The sequence below is a fragment of the Fundulus heteroclitus genome, chromosome 7 (genome assembly GCF_011125445.2).
Source record: "Fundulus heteroclitus isolate FHET01 chromosome 7, MU-UCD_Fhet_4.1, whole genome shotgun sequence".
In the NCBI taxonomy this organism is placed as follows: domain Eukaryota; kingdom Metazoa; phylum Chordata; class Actinopteri; order Cyprinodontiformes; family Fundulidae; genus Fundulus; species Fundulus heteroclitus.
The window spans coordinates 4920264-4939961 of NC_046367.1; the positions used below are offsets into that span (position 1 = coordinate 4920264).

Genomic DNA, 19698 nt, shown 5'->3' on the forward strand with positions numbered 1-19698 from the left:
CATATATACATATATATACATATAGACATATATATATAGAGGACAGATAGATAGATATACAGAGGAGACAGAGAAAGAGAGAAGGAGAGAGAGAGAGACAGAGATGAGAGAGAGACAGAGAGACAGAGAGAGAGACAGAGATAGATGGACAGAGAGGACAGACGAGAGAGAAGAAGAGAGACAAGATAGAAGAGAGATGAGAGAGAGAGACAGGAGACAGAGAAAGCAGAGAGAGAGAGAGAGAAATGAGATACACAGAGAATAGAGAATAGACAGAGACACAGAGAGAGAGAGACAGAACACAATAATACAGATACAATACACAGAGATAATACCATACACACATAGATACACTAGACACACAATAGAGATATACACATACACATATATATATATACATATACACATATATATATACATATACACATATATATATATACACATACACATATATATATACACATATATATACACATATACATATACACATATATATATGTGTATATGTATCAGGGTCTAATTTTCTCACTCTACTGATTTCTACTGTTCTTCAGTCTACTGTTCTCCAGTTTTGCATTGTATTACATTGAAATGACTGTCGTCATTTCAGCTTTTAACTTTTGCTCTCTCTCTTTTTCTTCATAGTAGGTACACCTGGTCTGGCGTTCTGTTAACTGTGACATCATCCAGAGAAGACGGCTCACCCGCTACTTCCATCTAATGTAGAACAGATTACTAGATCAATGTGTGCTTCTGTGCTTTTTTGTTTCTCTTGTTGTGTCTCTGTTCTGTCTTCTGTAACCCCAGCCGGTCGAGGCAGATGACCGTTCATACTGAGCCCGGTTCTGCCGGAGGTTTTTCCTTCCCGTTAATGGGTGGTTTTTCTTCCCACTGTCGCTTCATGCTTGCTCAGTATGAGGGATTGCAGCAAAGCCATGTACAATGCAGATGACTCTTCCTGTGGCTCTACGCTTCCCCAGGAGTGAATGCTGCTTGTCGGGACTTTGATGCAATCAACTGGTTTCCTTATATAGGACATTTTTTTACCAATCTGTATAATCTGACCCAATCTGTATAATATGATTGAACTTGACTTTGTAAAGTGCCTTGAGATGACATGTTTCATGATTTGGCGCTATATAAATAAAATTGAATTGAATTGAAAATCTATATATGCACATCTATGTCTAAATACAATAGTGTGTACTGTATGCACGCCAAAAACATTGAAAAAGAATGGTCTTACACAGCTTTTTCCTAGTATTGCCACTCTGCAGCTTTAGTGTGTCCAGTTTTGCAACATGGTGCAGCCTTAGTTTATAGAAAGCAGATACAAGTAGTGAAATCAGCCCCAACACATTTCCATACAGCACAGTAATGAGGCATCTTCTCTGATCCACGTTCACTACAACAGAACTTAACTTTTTTCTGCTACATACAATATGGCGGTGACGCTGACGTGCAAACCTGCGCCCAACGACGCGTCTACGTATATGATGTCTATGCTTAAGCCCCCTCTGAACATAAAAAAAATCCTTGTTATTCAATGCTGTAGTGCACATATTCCCTAGTTACTGGAGGAAAATAGGGAGTACCAATATGGCGGCTGGTGGCTTCAAAGCAACTTGTTCTAACAGCGGGCTATTAGCAATCCAGTGTATAATAGAGATCAGTGGTAGAAACTCATTGGGTTCATACCTGCTGTTCCAGGACTGCAGCATTTCACACAGACTCTGTTTCTTCACCACTAGTGATTCCAGGATGGCCTGCAGCTGCTGAGGAGAGTCCAGGCTGCAGGACTGCAGTCGCGCTTGAAGCTTTTCGATCCAGTTGCGCAGCTCTGCCTCCTCCATCTGCACTCACAGATCCAAGCCATGAGCCTAACCCACAGAACAGACGTACGGAGGGAGGCAGAAACAACACCTACGTCTTTCTGAGCAAAGATGTCCTCCATCTTCTCCTCCCGGGTCTTACTGAACGTGTCGGTCTTCAGAGAAGTGAGTCGGTCCTCGATGGCTGTGTACACCTGACCCACCCTGTTGAGAGAAAGAAGTGGCTGCCAGGTTAGAGGGCTGAAGGAGTTGGGGAGGAAGAGAGGGGTTTGCTCTCCAAGAGTTTTGGAGATGGAGATACACCCCTGCTTGGTGATCCATTCCATCTTAATAGAACCACATCTACGAAGAGTCTGGACTGAATGCCGTGTGAGTAAGGGTGGCAGGGTTCTTCACTCCAGAAGAACCCGTCAGCCAAATCAGAGCTAAAACCTAACAGTTAGTGGACAGGATCAGTCCAACCAGACATTATCAACAAAGATGGGCCAGAATTTACTGTATTCTGCAGCAATGTTGCCTGACTTTAAAGAGACCATAGTCACGTACTCTGACATTAGGAATGTCTACAACAGTAGCTCTCTCTAGCTGCATGCAAAAGTTTTCCGATTAAATTATTGCGCCCTGTTGCCTTATTATACTTAATTTGTGTTTTATGCTTTGTTTTTTGTTCCGTTTGTTAGTAAATGAAGCACCTTTGTGTACATTTCTCATAAGTCGACATGACCAGAGGTACCATACTAACTAAACAAGGAGAAGCAATGTAGCAGGGCGAGTCAGTACCGTCCAGCAGAGGTGCGAAAAGAAAGAGGTTAAGCAACCCTAACGCTGTAGATCCGATTTTTCTTCAACCACACTGAGCTGTCACCTTACTACGAGGCATAGCAGGACGGTCCACTGGCTCCTACAGTAGCAGCATCAGTTGTTGCCATCTTGCTTTCTGACACTTCTGCATTACTGCCGGCAGATGGCACAACGTTTACATCTACTCATCATGGCTGGTGTAAAGTTCTATTCAGAATCAAAAAAGCACTAAGTAAACTCCTTCAGGACCAACACTTGCAGTACAGTTAGGCCCAGAAATACTTGGACAGTGACAAGTTTTGTTATTTTAGCTGTTTGTATAATTGTATCCTGCATACATTTTCATAATCAATATGGATTTAACGTGCAGACTCTCAGCTGTAATTTGAGAGTATTCACATCCAAACTGGAGCAAGGGTTTAGGAATTACAGCTCTTTAATATCTAGCCGCCTCTTTTTCAAGGGACCAAAAGTAATTGGACAATTGACTCAGAAGACTGCAAAATAAATAAGGCTGCATGGCCTCTTCCCATGTTAACCTGTCATCAGTTAAGCAGTTAAAATATCTGGAGTTGATTCCAGGTGTGGCATTTGCATTTGGAAGCGGTTGCTGTGAACACAAAACATGCTGTCAAAGGATTGTCTGTTTCACCTCTCAATGGAGGTGAAACAGACAATCCTGAGGCTGAAAAAAAAAAAGAAGAAATCCATCAGCGATAGCAGAAATGTTAGTAGTGGCCAAATCAACAGTTTGGTACATTCTGAGGAAAAAAAATAAAAACAAAATAAAAAATAAGTGCACTGGTGAGCTTGTGAACTCAAAGAAGCCTAGATGTCCACATAAGACAATAGTGGTGGATGATCGCAGAACCCTTTCCATGGTGAAGAAAAAACCTTCACAACATCCACTCAATGGAGGACACTCTCCAGGAAGTAGGTGAATCAGTATTTAAGTCTACCATGAAAAGAAGACTTCATGAGAGTATATACAAAGGATTCACCTGAAGGTGCAAACCATTAATCAGCCTCAAAAACAGAAAGGCCAGAATTGACTTTGCCAAAAAACAGCTGAAGAAGCCAGCCCAGTTCTGGAATAGCATTCTTTGGACAGATGAGACTAAGATCAACCTGTGCCAGAATGATGGGAAGAAAGTTTGGAGAAGAATAGAACAGCTCATGATCCAAAGCACACCAGCCGAGTGATTTCTGAAGTATATGGGGATATACTTTCTGCTCGGATTTAGCCAAACGCAGCAAAGTCAACTGGACGGTGCTTCACAGTACAGATGGACAATGGTCCAAAACATACTGCAAAAGCAACCCAAGAGTTTTTTCAAGCAAAGAAGTGGAATATTCTGCAATGGCCGAGTCAATCACCAGATCTCAACCTAATCGAGCATACATTTAATTTGCTCAAGACAAAACTTAAGGCAGAAGGACCCACAAACAAACACCAACTGAAGACAGCTGCAGTAAAGGCCTGACAAAGCATCACTAAGGAGGAAACCCAGCGTTTGGTGAGGTCCATGGGTTCCAGACTTCAGGCAGTCATTACCTGCAAAGGATTCTCAACAAAATACTGAAAAGTAACATTTTACTTAAGGGTTATGTTTATTTGTCCAATTACGTTTGTATAAAAATAGCTACAATTGCTACATGTTTAATCATATATTTTTGTTCAACCCCTTGAATTAAACTTTAAAGTCTGCACTTCAATTACACTGTAGTTGTTTCATTTCAAATCCAATATGGTGGCATGCAGAGCCCAAATCATGACGATTGTGTCACTGTCCAAATATTTCTGGGCCTCTATACATTGTTATATTTAAAGATGAACAGATGTTTTTTTTCTTTTTCTTTTTATGGTTAAAATACGGGACAGTCTCTTGTAAAGAGAGTCAGCTTTGATGAAACTAGATGAAACATCCTTTCCATCTGTCCCTGAAAGCCTGAAGTAGCTTGATGAGGACATTTCCATGACTTCTGATAAGGGTGAACAACTCTAACTAGACCGTGGGTCTCTGCTGAGCTGTGTCTGTGGGCCTGGACCCACTTACTTTTGAGAGAAGTCCTTCAAGTCCTGCTGCAGGCTGGCTTTGGAGGGGCCCAGGTTCCTGATGAAGATCTTGGGACGAGGAAGACAGATCTCCAACAGCCTTACAGAGGTATAGCTAAGCAAACAGGAATACACTAAGTTAAGGAGGATTCATTTACTGCAGTCACTCAAGTAAACCTGAATCATAATGAATAAATGTTTGACAGATGATCCTCTTGCAAACCATGTTTTCTTAAAAATCAGAGCTCCATGTTTATCTGCTGGAGCTCAGATACAGGTGAGCAGACTAAGGGGCTAACCTGAAGGAGGCCACCATCTGGTTGTAGGAGAAGTACTGGTGGTAGTCTTTGTGGATGGAGTGTCCGCAGGGTTCTGCGTTGGCCCGCCTGGTGTACTGATGGCCGTAGAAGCGAAGCTCCAAATATTTAGCAAAAGACATGGACCATGAGTCGTTGGACAGGGGCACCACTGGAGTCACCTGCAGAGGGCAGCAGGGAGTCAAAGGACACTAAAGTCACCAGTTGCTCATACAGGGGACTGAATTTGAAAACGGTTACTGGTCCTCCATTTTTGGCGAATTAAAGGAGCAATAAGGGATCTTTGACCACTAAGTGGAGCTTGAGCACCGTCTGTAGACCAAAACAAGCCATGTATCAAACCACGCCTCTGTCTATCTCCGCTCTAACCCTGAGCACCCATTTCCCTTCTCACATGTGAGCCTATTTATAAAAGGATAAAAACCCAGCAAAACAGCATCGCCTTTCAGAGGAACGTGTCTAGTTAAGTAACTTATAACTTTATGAAACTGTTAGCAAGATAATGTTTTGATCTGATGGGCGTGCTCTCGGGCATTTTGTGCCTAGCAGGGACATTTTATGGGCAGGGAGGGGGTAAGCCCTGAGTAGCAGCTGTTCATGTACATACAAGAGCCGCTGGCCCCGCTTGGAAACAAGAGACTGGAGTATAACACAGAGAGATAGTGTGTGATGATTAATCATAGTTCATCTAAAAAAAAAAAATACCTGTAGCTCTTCACATCACTATTTTTTTTTCTAAAATATTAAAATGTTGCTTATTGCTCCTTTAAAGTTCCAGCTTGGATTGTTTCAGAACAGCTGTATCACTGTTACCAGTTTGCAGTTTTGGTCGGGAGTGGCCCTGTTAAGTAGTTTTCATTCATTCTCTCACTCAGAGAAAGCCGGCATGAAAAAGATGTTCCCACTTATTAGAATCAGATGAGGTTAACTGCACCTGGTCAAGGGATATTTTGGAATAAACACTTAAAAAGTCAAGGCACAAAATCTGTCACCGTTCAGCTCTTGTGCTCTTTATCGAGTAAACCGAGTATAACAAGCTGTTATCAGCTTTGTGCTGTTATCTCGCACCATTTCTGATCTTGCCACATACCCTTGAGTTTAATCAGGCACACATTTTAAAGAGTTACATCAAAGTGAAACTAGAAATAACGTGAGGGAAAAACAGCAGGAAAATTTTTTTCCCAGCAGCCTCAGCTCTAGTTACCTGCAAACTGAGGCTCGCTCACCTGTTTGCAGATGCGGCACCACGAGTAGTTGAGAATAGTGTGCTGATACCCTGGGACGGGGGAATCCAGCTCCTTCAGCACGATTTGCACGCAGCCGCTACCGTGCACAAAGCGGCGGATGTGATGCACCATGGGAGTCTCACAGAACATGCTGGGGCACTGGTACGACGGCCTGGAAAGCAAACACTCTGAATCAAACGAACAACAAAACTGCCAGTGGTCGGTTGAACTGCGGCTCACCTGAAGCAGTAGCGCTCCAGGAACACACCCAGTGAGAGATCGTTCTTGCCGTAAAACTCCATAGTGACGATCCTGTTAAAAGTCACACACACTGAGTACGGACCGAGATCCGGCTGGATTCACAGGTTCTGCGTCTGAGCAGTTTACCATGGGCTGACGCAGGGGTTGGGTGCGTTGTTGGACTGAACAGAGGAGCTGCTGAAGAGCACACAGAGCCTCTGATGGTTGGTCGGGTTCAAGCAGTCGAGCTAGAAAAGAAAAGAAAAAAAGCACATGAGCAGCAAGTGTCACCCTTCAAAACGGATAATATCGAACATTGAACAAAGTCCATCCGCTGATCTGAATGAAGTGCTTCTGGAAGATCGCAGACAAACACTATGTCAGTCACTAACAGAACACACTCCTTATCTGGGAGAACCATTTATTCTCCCTGTCTGAAGTTAAAACAATAGAACATTCCTGCAAGCCAGCTCTTTAAACAGACTAAATGCCTGTAACTTAATAAAAAGAAAATGATTACATTCACATATTTCTAACAACTCATTCCAACAAAGGAAGGTGGTCAAAGCAGAACATGTGGAGGAGGGGTGGCGTCTACTTCCTGGATGCAGCTACATTGATAACTTGAGCACAGTCACCTTAAAGTATCAGGCATCTACTGGAAAAGCTCTGGGGGACCAGAACCTGCGTATGGATTAGAGATCCAGTGTTGATCCACCATGCAAAGTTCCTGCTGATGAGGCTGAGACAAGTCTCTTGGAGAAGAGACGAAACGTGTCAGCGAGAAAAACACTTAAAGCAGATAACAGGACGGCTGAACATACAGCAGTAAAGTTGCTCAGGTTTATCCTTTTTCATTTCAACACTGTTAAGGAACATGCTGGAACTGGAAATGTTGGCACCCTGAAGAAAACAGTGTCCACAGGGAGACTGGGCTGTTGGTAAAGCTGATGGCACTAACCACTATTCAAAGATTCTATATTATGAGAGCATTATTGGAAGACGCATTAAGATGTTGCCTTTGCTAACGGGAGGAAGCCTGGAGCATTTTTTTAATGCTCTTCTTGTACCTTCATTATGGTATTGAATTGTAAGTAAAAACGTCAGCTGACCCAAAACGCTGAAAATTTAAAAAGAGATCAGAAATCTCCCTTCCCTTCATTGGCTCCCTGTTGAATCCAGAACAGAATGTAAAATTCTCCTTCTCACGTATAAAGCCCTTAATAATCAAGCTCCATCATATATCAGAGCTCTGATTACCCTGTATGTTCCTAATGGAGCACTTTACTCTCAGACTGCAGGTCTGCTGGTGGTTCCTAGAGTCTCTAAAAGGAAAATGGGAAGCAGAAAAGATAGAAAGTACTACTGGGTCGGTGCTTCTAGGTATTTGTGTCGGTGCCATCTTCTCAAACCCTCTGTTGGTTGCAGCAGATGGAGGCTTATATGGTGAGCCAGGTTCTGCTGGAGGTTTCTTCCAGCGAAAATTACATTTTCCTTTCTGCTGTCAACCAGTTTTGTAGTCAAGTCACTATGCCTCGAGTCCGAGTCCAGGTTTGAGTCACCAGTGTTCAAGTCCGAGTCAAGTCCAAGTCATTAAAAAAAATCTGAGTCGAGTCCAAGTTGAGTCCACTACTCATCCGAGTCGAGTCACTATTGATCCAAGTTCGTTGTAGGAACATGCCGTGACGTGTGATGTATGACATGAAGCAGTAACATTCCATTGCACTAATAACTCTTTCGCTGTAGTTACCCTTGGTTTTACTCGGTAAAACGACTGCTTTTTCCAAGTCTAAGACGTCTCCTAACCATAATTTTTAAACATTGTTGTCATGGAACGTGCAACAGCGACTCGAGGTACGCTGATACGCCGCATATGAAGGATGTTAAAGCCGCAAGCGGCGTCGATCGGCCCTCGCAGCCAAGCGCGCTCCGGCCTATTGGCCACTGCCGCGGCTCCGGCCGGCGGGCGGGGTTCGCGCACCGCCGGCCGCCCGCCACCGCAAATGCTGTCACACATTTTCCTCGCCCGTCCACCGGGCGATTCCCACAAACGCATTCGGCAGCGTTCCCCCATTACTCACAACAAATCTGGTGCAGATCGGTCGATGCAGCGAGGAGATACAGCCGTTTGATAATGATAATGCATTTGGCCACCGGACCAGACTAAATTGTTCGGCGGGCCGGAAAATTTATACCGATTCCTGGACGGTGACTACAAACAGAAAAAAAAAAAACGGCCGATGACGCCATGAACGCCGAGCAGGAGAAAAACAACGACTTGCCTTCATATCAACTCGGCCCGTTTTCCAGTCTTTCCGAGCCCTCGACACTCAATCCATCGTTTGAGCTGAACGTTGGTATGTTGTTCCACAGTTCTACCAGTAAAATGGGCGCCTGAGACATCCTTTTGTGAAAGTTTAACAGCTGTAAAGTCGGTCATATCGTTGTTTCTGTTGCATGTGTAATGGCTGGTTGCTACGTGCGCTCTCACACTGTTTGCCCAACCTTAGCGGCAAGGGGCGTTGCTCATGAGATGGTGACGTCACGTGCGCGGTACGCCATTTAGATATTAAAATCATACACCAAATAATATTCAAATTTCCGAGTCAGAATGATCTGAATGTAGGAGTCCGAGTCCAAGTTCGAGTCATCAGTGCTCAAGTCCAAGTCAAGTCACGAGTCTCTAAATTTAGCTAATGACTCGGACTCGAGTTCGAGTCTCGGACTCGAGTACTACAACACTGCTGTCAACACATGTATGCTCAGGATGAGGGATTTATGGAAAGTTATCAACTTGCTGCAATCAACATGTTGCACGGCCACAAAAGGGTCACTTAAAAGATCTGGCTAATAATGAAATGGTTGAGCAACCTGCATCATAAAAAGCCACCTCAGATGTTTCTCTATAAGCTCGTAACATAAACCAGAGCATCCAAGAGCACATGTTATTCTTTCTGCATCTCCAACATTTCACTGCATATCTTCATTGGCCGTCTCAACGTCCAACTCCAGCTGCTGGATGCTGTTAGAACTGAGGGAAGCCTCAGAAATATGCTCCACGTCTCTCATCAGCGGACTCATGAAAACCCCAACAACTTTCAGTTAAACCAATTTACTAGAACACAAACAGGATTCTGTTACCATCTCTCCCTAATCTCTAGAATGATTGATTCCTTGGGCGCAAACACACATTTTAAAAACATATCACTTTTCCAAAGTCTAATTAGGCGCCCGCCTATGCATTGAAAATGCATGGCAGAGACCTAGTACTATCCACCTAATAAGGCCTTCTTTATTATTATTAGGCGCCTGCCTATGCATTGAAAATGCATGGCGGAGGCCTAATACTATCCACCTAATAAGGGTTTCCTATAATTAGGCGCCTGCCTATGCATTGAAAATGCATGGTGGAGACCTAGTACTATCCACCTATTAAGGGTTTCTTTATTAGGCGCCCGCCTATGCATTGAAAATGCATGGCGGAGGCCTTATACTATGCACCTAATAAGGGTTTCTTTAAAGTTATTCCATATCTTTCTTCCGTCACCATTAATACAGCCCGAACCGTAGGGTCTACCCCCACATACTATATATCGAAACGTTCATCTCGACGCCGCGATGAGGGCTTTTTGTACTTGACGCCATTTCGGCTTACGGTTGGAACAAAATTCACCAAAAACCACTTCTTCAACACAGTTGACCTCTCAGAAATGCACGGCTGAGCACAGCACTGGTGTTTTGGTCGAGTGGGTTAGGTCTCGGGCTGCCATGCAGAAGATGCCAGGTTCAAATCCAAGCTGTGCCAATTTCAGAGAATTACATTTTTACCCAATATTTAATTTGCCTTTGGCTTTAAACAACTGTATTTCAATTTAAATCAATACAGTTCACCTCATGCCTTTAACTTTTTTATTCACATATTTCCTTTTTTTCATGCTACATTGAAGTATTTATTCATGTTTTAAGAACACCAATTTTCCATGCTGCTTCGATGCAGACCTTCTCCTGTCGGCTGTTGGCTCATTAGCAGGCGCATTTGTTGTGGTCTCTTGTCATTCACACAGAACAATAAACCGTGTCAGCCGACATGAGTTTTAAAAACGGCAAAGCTTTGTCTTAAGCAGAAACGTGCCTCTACTCAGCGCTGCGTTCTCAGACCAGTGTGATGCGTTCGAGAGCGTCAAAAAGCTATGGTGCATTCAGGAGCATGGGACATTTCTAATTTACAAGGAAAGACACATAAAATCAAACAGAGCCCGAACCGTAGGGTCTACCCCCACAAACAATATATCAAAATGTGCGTCTCGACGCCGTAAAGTGTGCTATTGCCATTTAAAGTTACCGTGGTGACAAAATTAACCAAAAACCACTTCTCAAAACCACTTCCTAGACACAGTTGACCTCTCCATAATGCAGAGTTTAGCATGGTACTGGTGTTTGGTACAGTGGTTTAGGTGTTGGGCTAGTGCACCAAAGGTCGCAGGTTTGCAACCCGCTGTGGGTACCCAATATTTATTTATTTTTTATTTTTTTACAAGTAACAAATAATTTGAACAACTGATATAAATGAATGAATGATGAAAAAATTGCAACAGCAAGAAATACTGCTCATTAGCAGGCGCAATATGGACTTTTCAGCTCTGCAGCGTCTCACATCAAGTTTTCCTGAACGGTAGGTTTTGATGAAAACAAATCCTATACACATCACGCACATTGCGTCATAAACAGCTGCCGACCCTCGTATCTGGCTGATCGGTGCAGCGTCTCTCCAGCACTTGTTATTTAGAAGTTTTTTTTTTTTTAATCTATTTTCCACCGGACTTTTTCTTCCAAAACTGCATCGCGTTGCTGCGCTATAGCACACATGAGTTTCTGGACCTTCGGAGCTATAACAGTGATACATTTATCACCGATATTCCCGTCATCCTAGAGATCTCCAGAACACTGGATCCTGCCGACTTCTCCCGGCCGCGCGGAAGTGCAACTCAGCTGGCAACCGGAACGTAAAAGCTGGCGTAACCGCGGAGGGGGATGCGTGCTAGGCTAAAGTTAACACCACACTGGCTATCTTTACTAGGGTGACCAGACGTCCCCGATTTCCGGGCACTGTCCCCGTTTTGGACCACCTTTCCCCGGCTAAAGCTGTCCCCGGAAATGTCCCCGATTTTACCGAGGGGAAAATGTTCAATTCAATTCAATTCAATTTTATTTATATAGCGCCAAATCATGAAACATGTCATCTCAAGGCACTTTACAAAGTCAAGTTCAATCATATTATACAGATTGGGTCAGATTATACAGATTGGTCAAAAATTTCCTATATAAGGAAACCAGTTGATTGCATCAAAGTCCCGACAAGCAGCATTCACTCCTGGGGAACCGTAGAGCCACAGGAAGAGTCATCTGCATTGTACATGGCTTTGCTGCAATCCCTCATACTGAGCAAGCATGAAGCGACAGTGGGAAGAAAAACCACCCATTAACGGGAAAAAAAAAACCTCCGGCAGAACCGGGCTCAGTATGAACGGTCATCTGCCTCGACCGACTGGGGTTACAGAAGACAGAACAGAGACACAACAAGAGAAACAAAAAAGCACAGAAGCACACATTGATCTAGTAATCTGTTCTACATTAGATGGTAGTAGCAGGTGAGCCGTCTTCTCTGGATGATGTCACAGTTAACAGAACGCCAGACCAGGTGTACCTACTATGAAGAGAAAAGAGAGAGAACAGAAAGTTAAAGCAGAAATGACAACACATAATGCATAATTGAAGAACAGTAGAACTCAATATAGTGAGAAAATTAGATCCTGATATACTCCAGTAACCTAAGCCTATAGCAGTAAAACTATAAAGGTAGCTGAGAGTAACATGAGTCACTAGTTATAATTTTTGTCAAAAAGAAAAGTTTTAAGCCTAGTCTTAAAAGTAGACAGGGTGTCTGCCTCACGGACCAAAACTGGGAGTTGGTTCCACAGGAGAGGAGCCTGATAGCTAAAGGATCTGCCTCCCATTCTACTTTTAGAGACTCTAGGAACCACCAGCAGACCTGCGGTCTGAGAGCGAAGTGCTCTGTTAGGAACATACGGGGTAATCAGAGCTCTGATATATGATGGAGCTTGATTATTAAGGGCTTTATACGTTAGAAGAAGAATTTTAAATTCTATTCTTGATTTAACAGGAAGCCAATGAAGGGAAGCTAAAATTGGAGAAATATGATCCCTCTTGTTGATTTTCATCAGAACTCTTGCTGCAGCATTTTGGATCAGCTGAAGGCTTTGAACTGCATTTTGTGGACTTCCTGATAGTAAAGAATTACAATAGTCCAGCCTTGAAGTAACAAATGCATGGACCAGTTTTTCAGCATCACTCCTGGACAGAATGTTTCTAATTTTGGCGATATTCCGGAGGTGAAAAAAGGAAACTCTGGAAACCTGTTTAATATGGGATTTAAATGACATGTCTTGGTCAAAAATAACACCAAGATTTTTTACTTTATTACCAGAGGCCAGGTTAATGCCACCCAGATTAAGTGATTGGTTAAGAAGTTTATTTTTTGAGGACTCTGGCCCAAAGATTAAAACTTCGGTCTTGTCAGAATTTAGATGCAGGAAATTTAAAGTCATCCAGCTTTTGATGTCATCAAGACATGACTGCAGTCGAAGTAATTGATTGGATTCATCAGGATTTATGGATAAATATAGCTGAGTATCATCAGCATAACAGTGGAAATTAATCCCATGCTGTCTGATAATTTTGCCTATCGGAAGCATATATATAGTAAAGATTGTTGCGCGTAGACTGTTATTAAGAGAGTAAGAAGACAGTTTCTGGTTAACATTTTTGCATGTGGTGTTTGTTGCTTCTGCTGCTTATAAAAAAGCTTCTGTGTTTGTTATATAAAATTTATTTCTTAGACTTAATGCTGGGAGGAATATTACTGTCATGTTCCTGGTCTCTGTGTGCATGTTGTCACTGCTTTTTCCAAATAGGGGACCTATACTGGAAGGCATGGCTGAGCTGCAGCAGGATGCGCACCTGTCTTAGTTTTGCTTTTTCACTTGCCGGGGATTTAAGGAGCTGCACCACAAACTTTTTTTTTATTTTTTTTTTTACAAGTAACAATTAAAAAACTTGAACAACTGATCTAAATGAATGATGATAAAGGAATTTGTTTAATTTATTTTGTATTCAGACGTTTTAAGAAAACATTAAAGTATTTTATGTATTGTTTATTAATATATTTTATATTAATACATAACCCATTGTGGCCCATTATTTCTGTTCACTCGCTCACTCACATCAGGTGATACCCTGTCAGGGTAACTATTGGCTCTTGTCTCAGACCTTCCGAGGTGATTGGTTGAGTGACGAGCACTCTGGTTGTGACCTCTGCAATGAGCTTTTATTTATTAAGATTTAATTCTAGTGTTTATGTAAGGCAGAGGTTACAAATGTAAACGTTACGACCTTTTGTTTGGACCGTTTTTGCCTTTTCTTCTTTCTATTAAAAACGGCTCTACGAAAAGAAGTGGAAACAACGGCCCCAAAATGACGCTTGTGGCCAAAAAGTGTATTACATCAGTAGTGGTTTAGGACTACCGTAGCAAATGAAAGGGAAACGTTGACTGTCGGTTGTCGCCAATTAGCTCATTAGCTGTGTCTCAGATCGAAATACGCAGTTTGCAGCTCTGCAGACGCAAAGTTTTCCTGGTCGGCAGGTTTTGATGAAGACCAATCCTTTTCACTCAGAAGGTTTGATTTAAAATCACCAAGCGATGAGGGCCTACGACCAAGGAACTCGGAAGCTTTGCCTTTGACGGTTATGCCCACCACTAGGCGGGCGCCTTCTTCAACTTCTTCAGAAGTTGAACTATTCTAGTTGTTTATTATTAATCCGTCATAGTTAATACAGGTCGAACCGTAGGGTCTACGCCCACATACTATATATCGAAACGTTCGTCTCGACGCCGCAAAGCGGGCTTTTTGTAATTGATGTCATTTCGAGTTATGGTTGGAAAAAAATTGCAAAAAAAAAAACACCAAAAAATAGCCATTTTCAATGCTCTACTGTGTCTTCATGCTTTCACCTACGAACACCATTTAACTTCCAATTTTTAGATACACCTTTGAACTATTCAGAAGTGAAAACGGTATGTGGATATGTTTTATCGTTTTCTCATCATGCCATTTCACGTTACCGTGGTGACAAATTCATCCAAAAAACACCGAACAACTAAAGCTTACTCGCTCAATTTTCACTCTACGTACACAAATTATACATCAAAACGTAGGTATCTTTGTCCGGAGCCAGAAAATGTAATCCTCATTGGTGTAGAATTCATAGATTTTTCGCAAATCACCTCAGACTGGCAACACCCCCAAAGACAAAGTGATCCAAAAAACACTAAACAACTTCAGCCTACTCGCTCAATTTTCACTCTACGTACACAAATTATACATCAAAACGTAGGTCTTTTTGTCTGGATTCAGGAAATGTAACCCTTATTGGTGTAGGTCGGAGTTATAGATTTTTTTCATCACCCCATTTTCAGTTACCCTGGTGACAAAATTATCCAAAAAACACCGAACAACTTCAGCCTACTCGCTCAATTTTCACTCCAGATACACAAATTATACATCAAAACTTAGGTATTTTTGTCTGGATTCAGGAAATGTAACCCTCATTGGTGTAGGATTTATAGATTTTTCACAAATCACCTCAGACCGGCAACAACCCCAAAGACAAAATGATCCAAAAAACACCAAACAACTTCAGCCTACTCGCTCAATTTTCACTCTACGTATACAAAGTATACATCAAAACATAGGTCTTTTTGTCTGGATTAAGGAAATGTAACCCTCATTGGTGTAGGATTTATAGATTTTTCGCAAATCACCTCAACCGGCAACAACTCCAAATCCTCCCAAAATTGAGCGAGTAAGCTACAGTTGTTTGGAGTTTTGCGTGCTGCAGACAGCCAGCCAGGGCCGGTCCCAGCCATAGGCAAACTGAGGGGCCGCTTGGGCCCACCGGTGCAATGGAAGGGGGCCCCCCAAATTTTCCTTTTTTTTTTTTTACAAGTTACAATTAAATAACTTCAGTTATACGCACCACCAGGCGGGCGCCTTTTTCAATTTCTTCATAAATTGAACGTTTCTAGTTACTCTTATTACTTATTATTTTTCTGTCACCATTAATACAGCCCGAACCGTAGGGTATACCCCCACATACTATATATTGAAATGTTCGTGTCGTCGCAGCGAAGCGGGCTTTTTATACTTGACAGCATTTCCAGTTACATTTGTAACAAAATTTGCAAAAAAACACCAAAAAAATTGCCATGTTCAACGCTCTACTGTGTCGTCATGCCTTCACCTACAAACACCATTTAACTTCCAGTTTTTAGATATGTCCTTGAACTATTCAGAAGTGAAAACAGTTTGTGGATATCTTTTATCTTTTTCTCATCACGCCATTTCAAGTTACCCGGTCGTACTGGACACAACCATGTTAGCGGCTAACGGTTAACAACCGGAAGTTGCTAACCGGAAGTAGTTCTAGGAAGGTCTCACCAACTTCTGCTTCACAGAGTTTGTGCTTCCTTTAGTAGTTTGTAATGCCTTTAACATTTCTATTCACATATTTAATTTTCTCATGCTACATTTAAGTATTTAATCATGTTTTAACAACACCAATTTTCCATGCTGCTTCGATGCAGACCTTCTCCTGTCGACTGGTTTTGATGAAGATCACATTTCCTGGCAAAAAAATTAACTAAAAACCACTTCTTCAACACAGTCTTTGGTACGGTGGGTTAGGTGTTTGGCTGCTAATCAAGAGGTTGCAGGATCAAAACCCGGTGTGGCAATTTCAGAGTTTTACATTTTTACCCAACATTTAATTTTCCTTTGGGTTTAAATAAGCATTTTTGAATTTAAATCAATACATTTCACCATTTTTTTGATAACTTTAACATTGTTATTCACATATTTCATTTTTTCATGCTACATTGAAGTATTTTATCGTGTTTTAATAACACCAATTTTCCATGCTGCTTCGATGCGGACCTTCTCCTGTCGGCTGGTTTTAATGAAGACAAATCCTTTTCACTCAGAAGATTTGATTTAAAATCCCAAAGCAATAAAAGCCTACGACCAAGGAACACGGAAGCTTTGTCTTTGACGGTTGTGCGCCTTCTTCAATTACTTCAGAAGTTGAACGTTTCTAGTTTATTCTATAACTCTTTACCAAACTCTGGACATTTAAAATATTTTGCCTGAAGTTAAATGAAATTATTCTTTTTTCAAACTGGACCTTTTGTACTCGTTAAAAACAAACTGAATATCTTAGAATAAATAAATTTCTTTGAAGCACAATTTGAGAAATGTGATCTTATGGATTGAAATCCTAAAAACAACAGTTAAGCTGGCCTTTTAAAAGCCGGGTCAATTCAAGAGACCAAGCAGGTAGTAAAAGTGTAATAATTACTTAAATGAAAACGGTTGGGAACAGTACGGGATGTATTCACTGTCAAAACCCTGACTAATCATGTGTAAAATGTCAATGGAAACATGTGTTGAGGTCCATTTACTTTCACCTTATGAAGCCCCTTCAGACTTTTGACTATTAGAAAATGTAAAAGCGAACAAAGCTAATTTTCCAGACTCTTTTCCGTACTTGTCCAGGTCTAGAAAACGCTAAAAGCAAACGCCATGTTTGTCCAGACTACACAGGAACCATGGAGGCTGCAGCCAGCAGGGCTGACACACAGCAGCTGAGTCAGAGGAACGGAGCCGAGTCATGTCAGAGTTTCCTGGAAGGACTGGTAAGCAGAACCAGCAGCTGCCAGCCACTTGGTTCCAAGAACATAAGTCCACTGGGAAGGGTCTTTTAATAAACCATCAGTGCATGTGCTGGAGAACCAACTGAGCGGTTCTAACCTTAGCAATCAACTACTCTGGGTTCTTAATGGAACCACAATGAATCCATTCTAGTTTTAAAATGGTTCAGACATCAGCTCTCAGTAAACTGGGTGCTGATACATAAACTGCACCTTTGGGGTCCAGTTGGTGTCGCTCTGTTTGCCCATTTTCTCGTCCTCGCTGTTGGCCTTCCTGAGCGCCTTGACTGGGATGTCTGGCACCCGGTTCTGGCTGCTGCCGGCAGCTGCAGGCCCGGCGGAGCCAAACGGGTCGCTGGTTTCTCTCTGCCGGATCCGGCCCCCTTTGGCTCTGTAGTCTGCCAACATCCTGGCAAGATCCTGGCTGCTGCTCAGGTGCTCCACGATGCGGGTGGTGGTCAGACCGTGACAAGGCAGAATGTCAGTGGGTCTGGGCTGCGCGGTGCCGTTGGTCTGTCCGCTGAGCAGGGAGGAAGGAGCAGAGTCTTTGAGAAGCTGGCGTTTTCTGCGTCCGTCCAGCTCCTTCAGGTCCTTGTTGAGGAGAGGAGACAGATAGACCTAGAGGAGAGACGATCACAGACGCACGTTAATATCAAACCCAAAAAGCTGCTGTTTCTAGCCGGAGCTGCGGGGAAACGCAGCAGTACCTGTTCAGGGAAGTAATCCCTGCTGGGGCAGTGCATCCCCACAGGTGTCAGGAGGAACGGCTCCTTGAACGTGATGAAGGGGGAAATGCACAGGATGATGTCCTTCAGCTCGTGCTTAAACATGGCAGAGATGGACTTCAGGCGGTCGTCAGATGAATCCACGTGTTCGGCTACAAACATCCCAGTGTCGTCCTGCAGGGGGTCTCGAAACAACTGTGGGGTGGAGGTCTCTGAGCGCTCTTCTTCCTCCAAACCAAGTGACCCTTCTCCCACCGTCTCTCCTTCAGAGGTGCCAACCAGGGTGTCTGAGCCCAGTTCCTGCTCCTCCTCAATGAGGAACCGATGACAGACGGACAAAGGAGGTGGAGCAGGGCTGGAGTATGGCGACGAAGTCCTCGTCCCGGTGTTTTCAGCCTCCTCTTGGACAGAGAACAGAGCCGATTCCGGGTTCTGGACGTCTTTCACAACGTCACCATCTTCGCATTTTGTTGAAGACTCTAAAAGAGGTGGTTCTTCTGCCAACGTAGAGTTCTCACTCACTGCAGTTTTCTCCATACTGTCTCCATCCATCTCCTCGTCAGCAGCAGAGCTCTCCAGGAGGCACGGGAAGGAGCTGCTCTGGGGCAGGCTGGGCGGCATGGCGAACTCGTCCATGAGGAAGGAGATCTCCAGCTGGGAGTGGTAGGCCACACAAACCATCAGCATGATGATGTCCTTCACTCTGGCTAGCTCGTACTCTGACGCACCGCGCAGCTTGATGGAGCATCCCAGGTGGGGATGGCAGCCGTCAAAGAACATCAAAGTCTTGGACTCGTCTAAAAACAAATAGAGAGAAGTGACTGCATGTCCGCTGGTGACAGTGGCGGCAGCGGCTGGCGGCAGCGGAGGGCCTTACTGTTGGGCAGAGAGAAGAGCTGCATGTAGAACTTGTGGCAGGTTCCCAGACGGGGTTTGGTGAGGAGCTGGTCCATGGACATCACCAGGTCTCCTTGAGTCATGCGACTCACTCTGTCCAAGACTTGCTACCATGAAATAAATAAGTAAATAAATGATTAATACCATTTCAGTCCTATCAGGAGCTTATACAGTTAATGATTGTTGTGACATGGAGCTAAACCAGTGACAGCAGGTAGATCGTGAAGTATGGAAAAGATGGAAGGCCCATGAAGGAACCTTCAATTAACCCCGACGGCAAAACAGTGCCAGCTTGTAGTGACATCGTAACTTAAGGAACTGAAAACATCTCTCATTGAAAAAAAAGCTGCAGCATAAAATGAGAATATGATCACAAGTTTGTACTCTCTAACAACTTTCTAATGCCATTTTATCTCTTTTACTCAGATTGTATCTGCGCAAACTCCTCCTACAGCTTTGGAATTACAGACTTCAAAAATCACTCAACAGTCTTCACCCATTGGGAATCACAAGTTATCAAACGCTTTTTGCTGCTTGAAAGCATGTGGGCGTGGCCAAGCCTACAATCTGACTTGTTGCCATGAAAGACAAAGATGTAACAACTTCAACACAGTAGGTCACAGCAGCACCAAACTTTCTGAGTCATCTTACATAAGTTCTCACTGCAGTCATGTGCTTACTTGATCACTTTAGCCCCACCTACCTAAAACCGGAAGTTGCCAGTTTCACTGCTGGATTATTATTTTTTTTAGGGCTGGGC

General features: G+C 43.1%; 1 protein-coding gene across 10 annotated transcripts in view; it reads right to left on the bottom strand.

Moving 5' to 3' along the window:
• pikfyve (phosphoinositide kinase, FYVE finger containing) overlaps nt 1–19698 on the bottom strand; it is an 81592-nt gene that overhangs the window by 23513 nt on the left and 38381 nt on the right. For all 10 annotated transcript variants that reach the window (XM_036138790.1, XM_036138788.1, XM_036138787.1 and 7 more), the window contains 10 exons: nt 18919–19045; nt 18024–18838; nt 17530–17934; nt 6620–6720; nt 6473–6544; nt 6233–6404; nt 4989–5167; nt 4691–4804; nt 1928–2036; nt 1699–1853 (listed from right to left, as the gene is read on the bottom strand). In XM_036138790.1, coding sequence (XP_035994683.1) covers nt 1699–1853; nt 1928–2036; nt 4691–4804; nt 4989–5167; nt 6233–6404; nt 6473–6544; nt 6620–6720; nt 17530–17934; nt 18024–18838; nt 18919–19045 — 2249 coding nt within the window. The remainder of the gene's footprint in view (nt 1–1698; nt 1854–1927; nt 2037–4690; nt 4805–4988; nt 5168–6232; nt 6405–6472; nt 6545–6619; nt 6721–17529; nt 17935–18023; nt 18839–18918; nt 19046–19698) is intronic.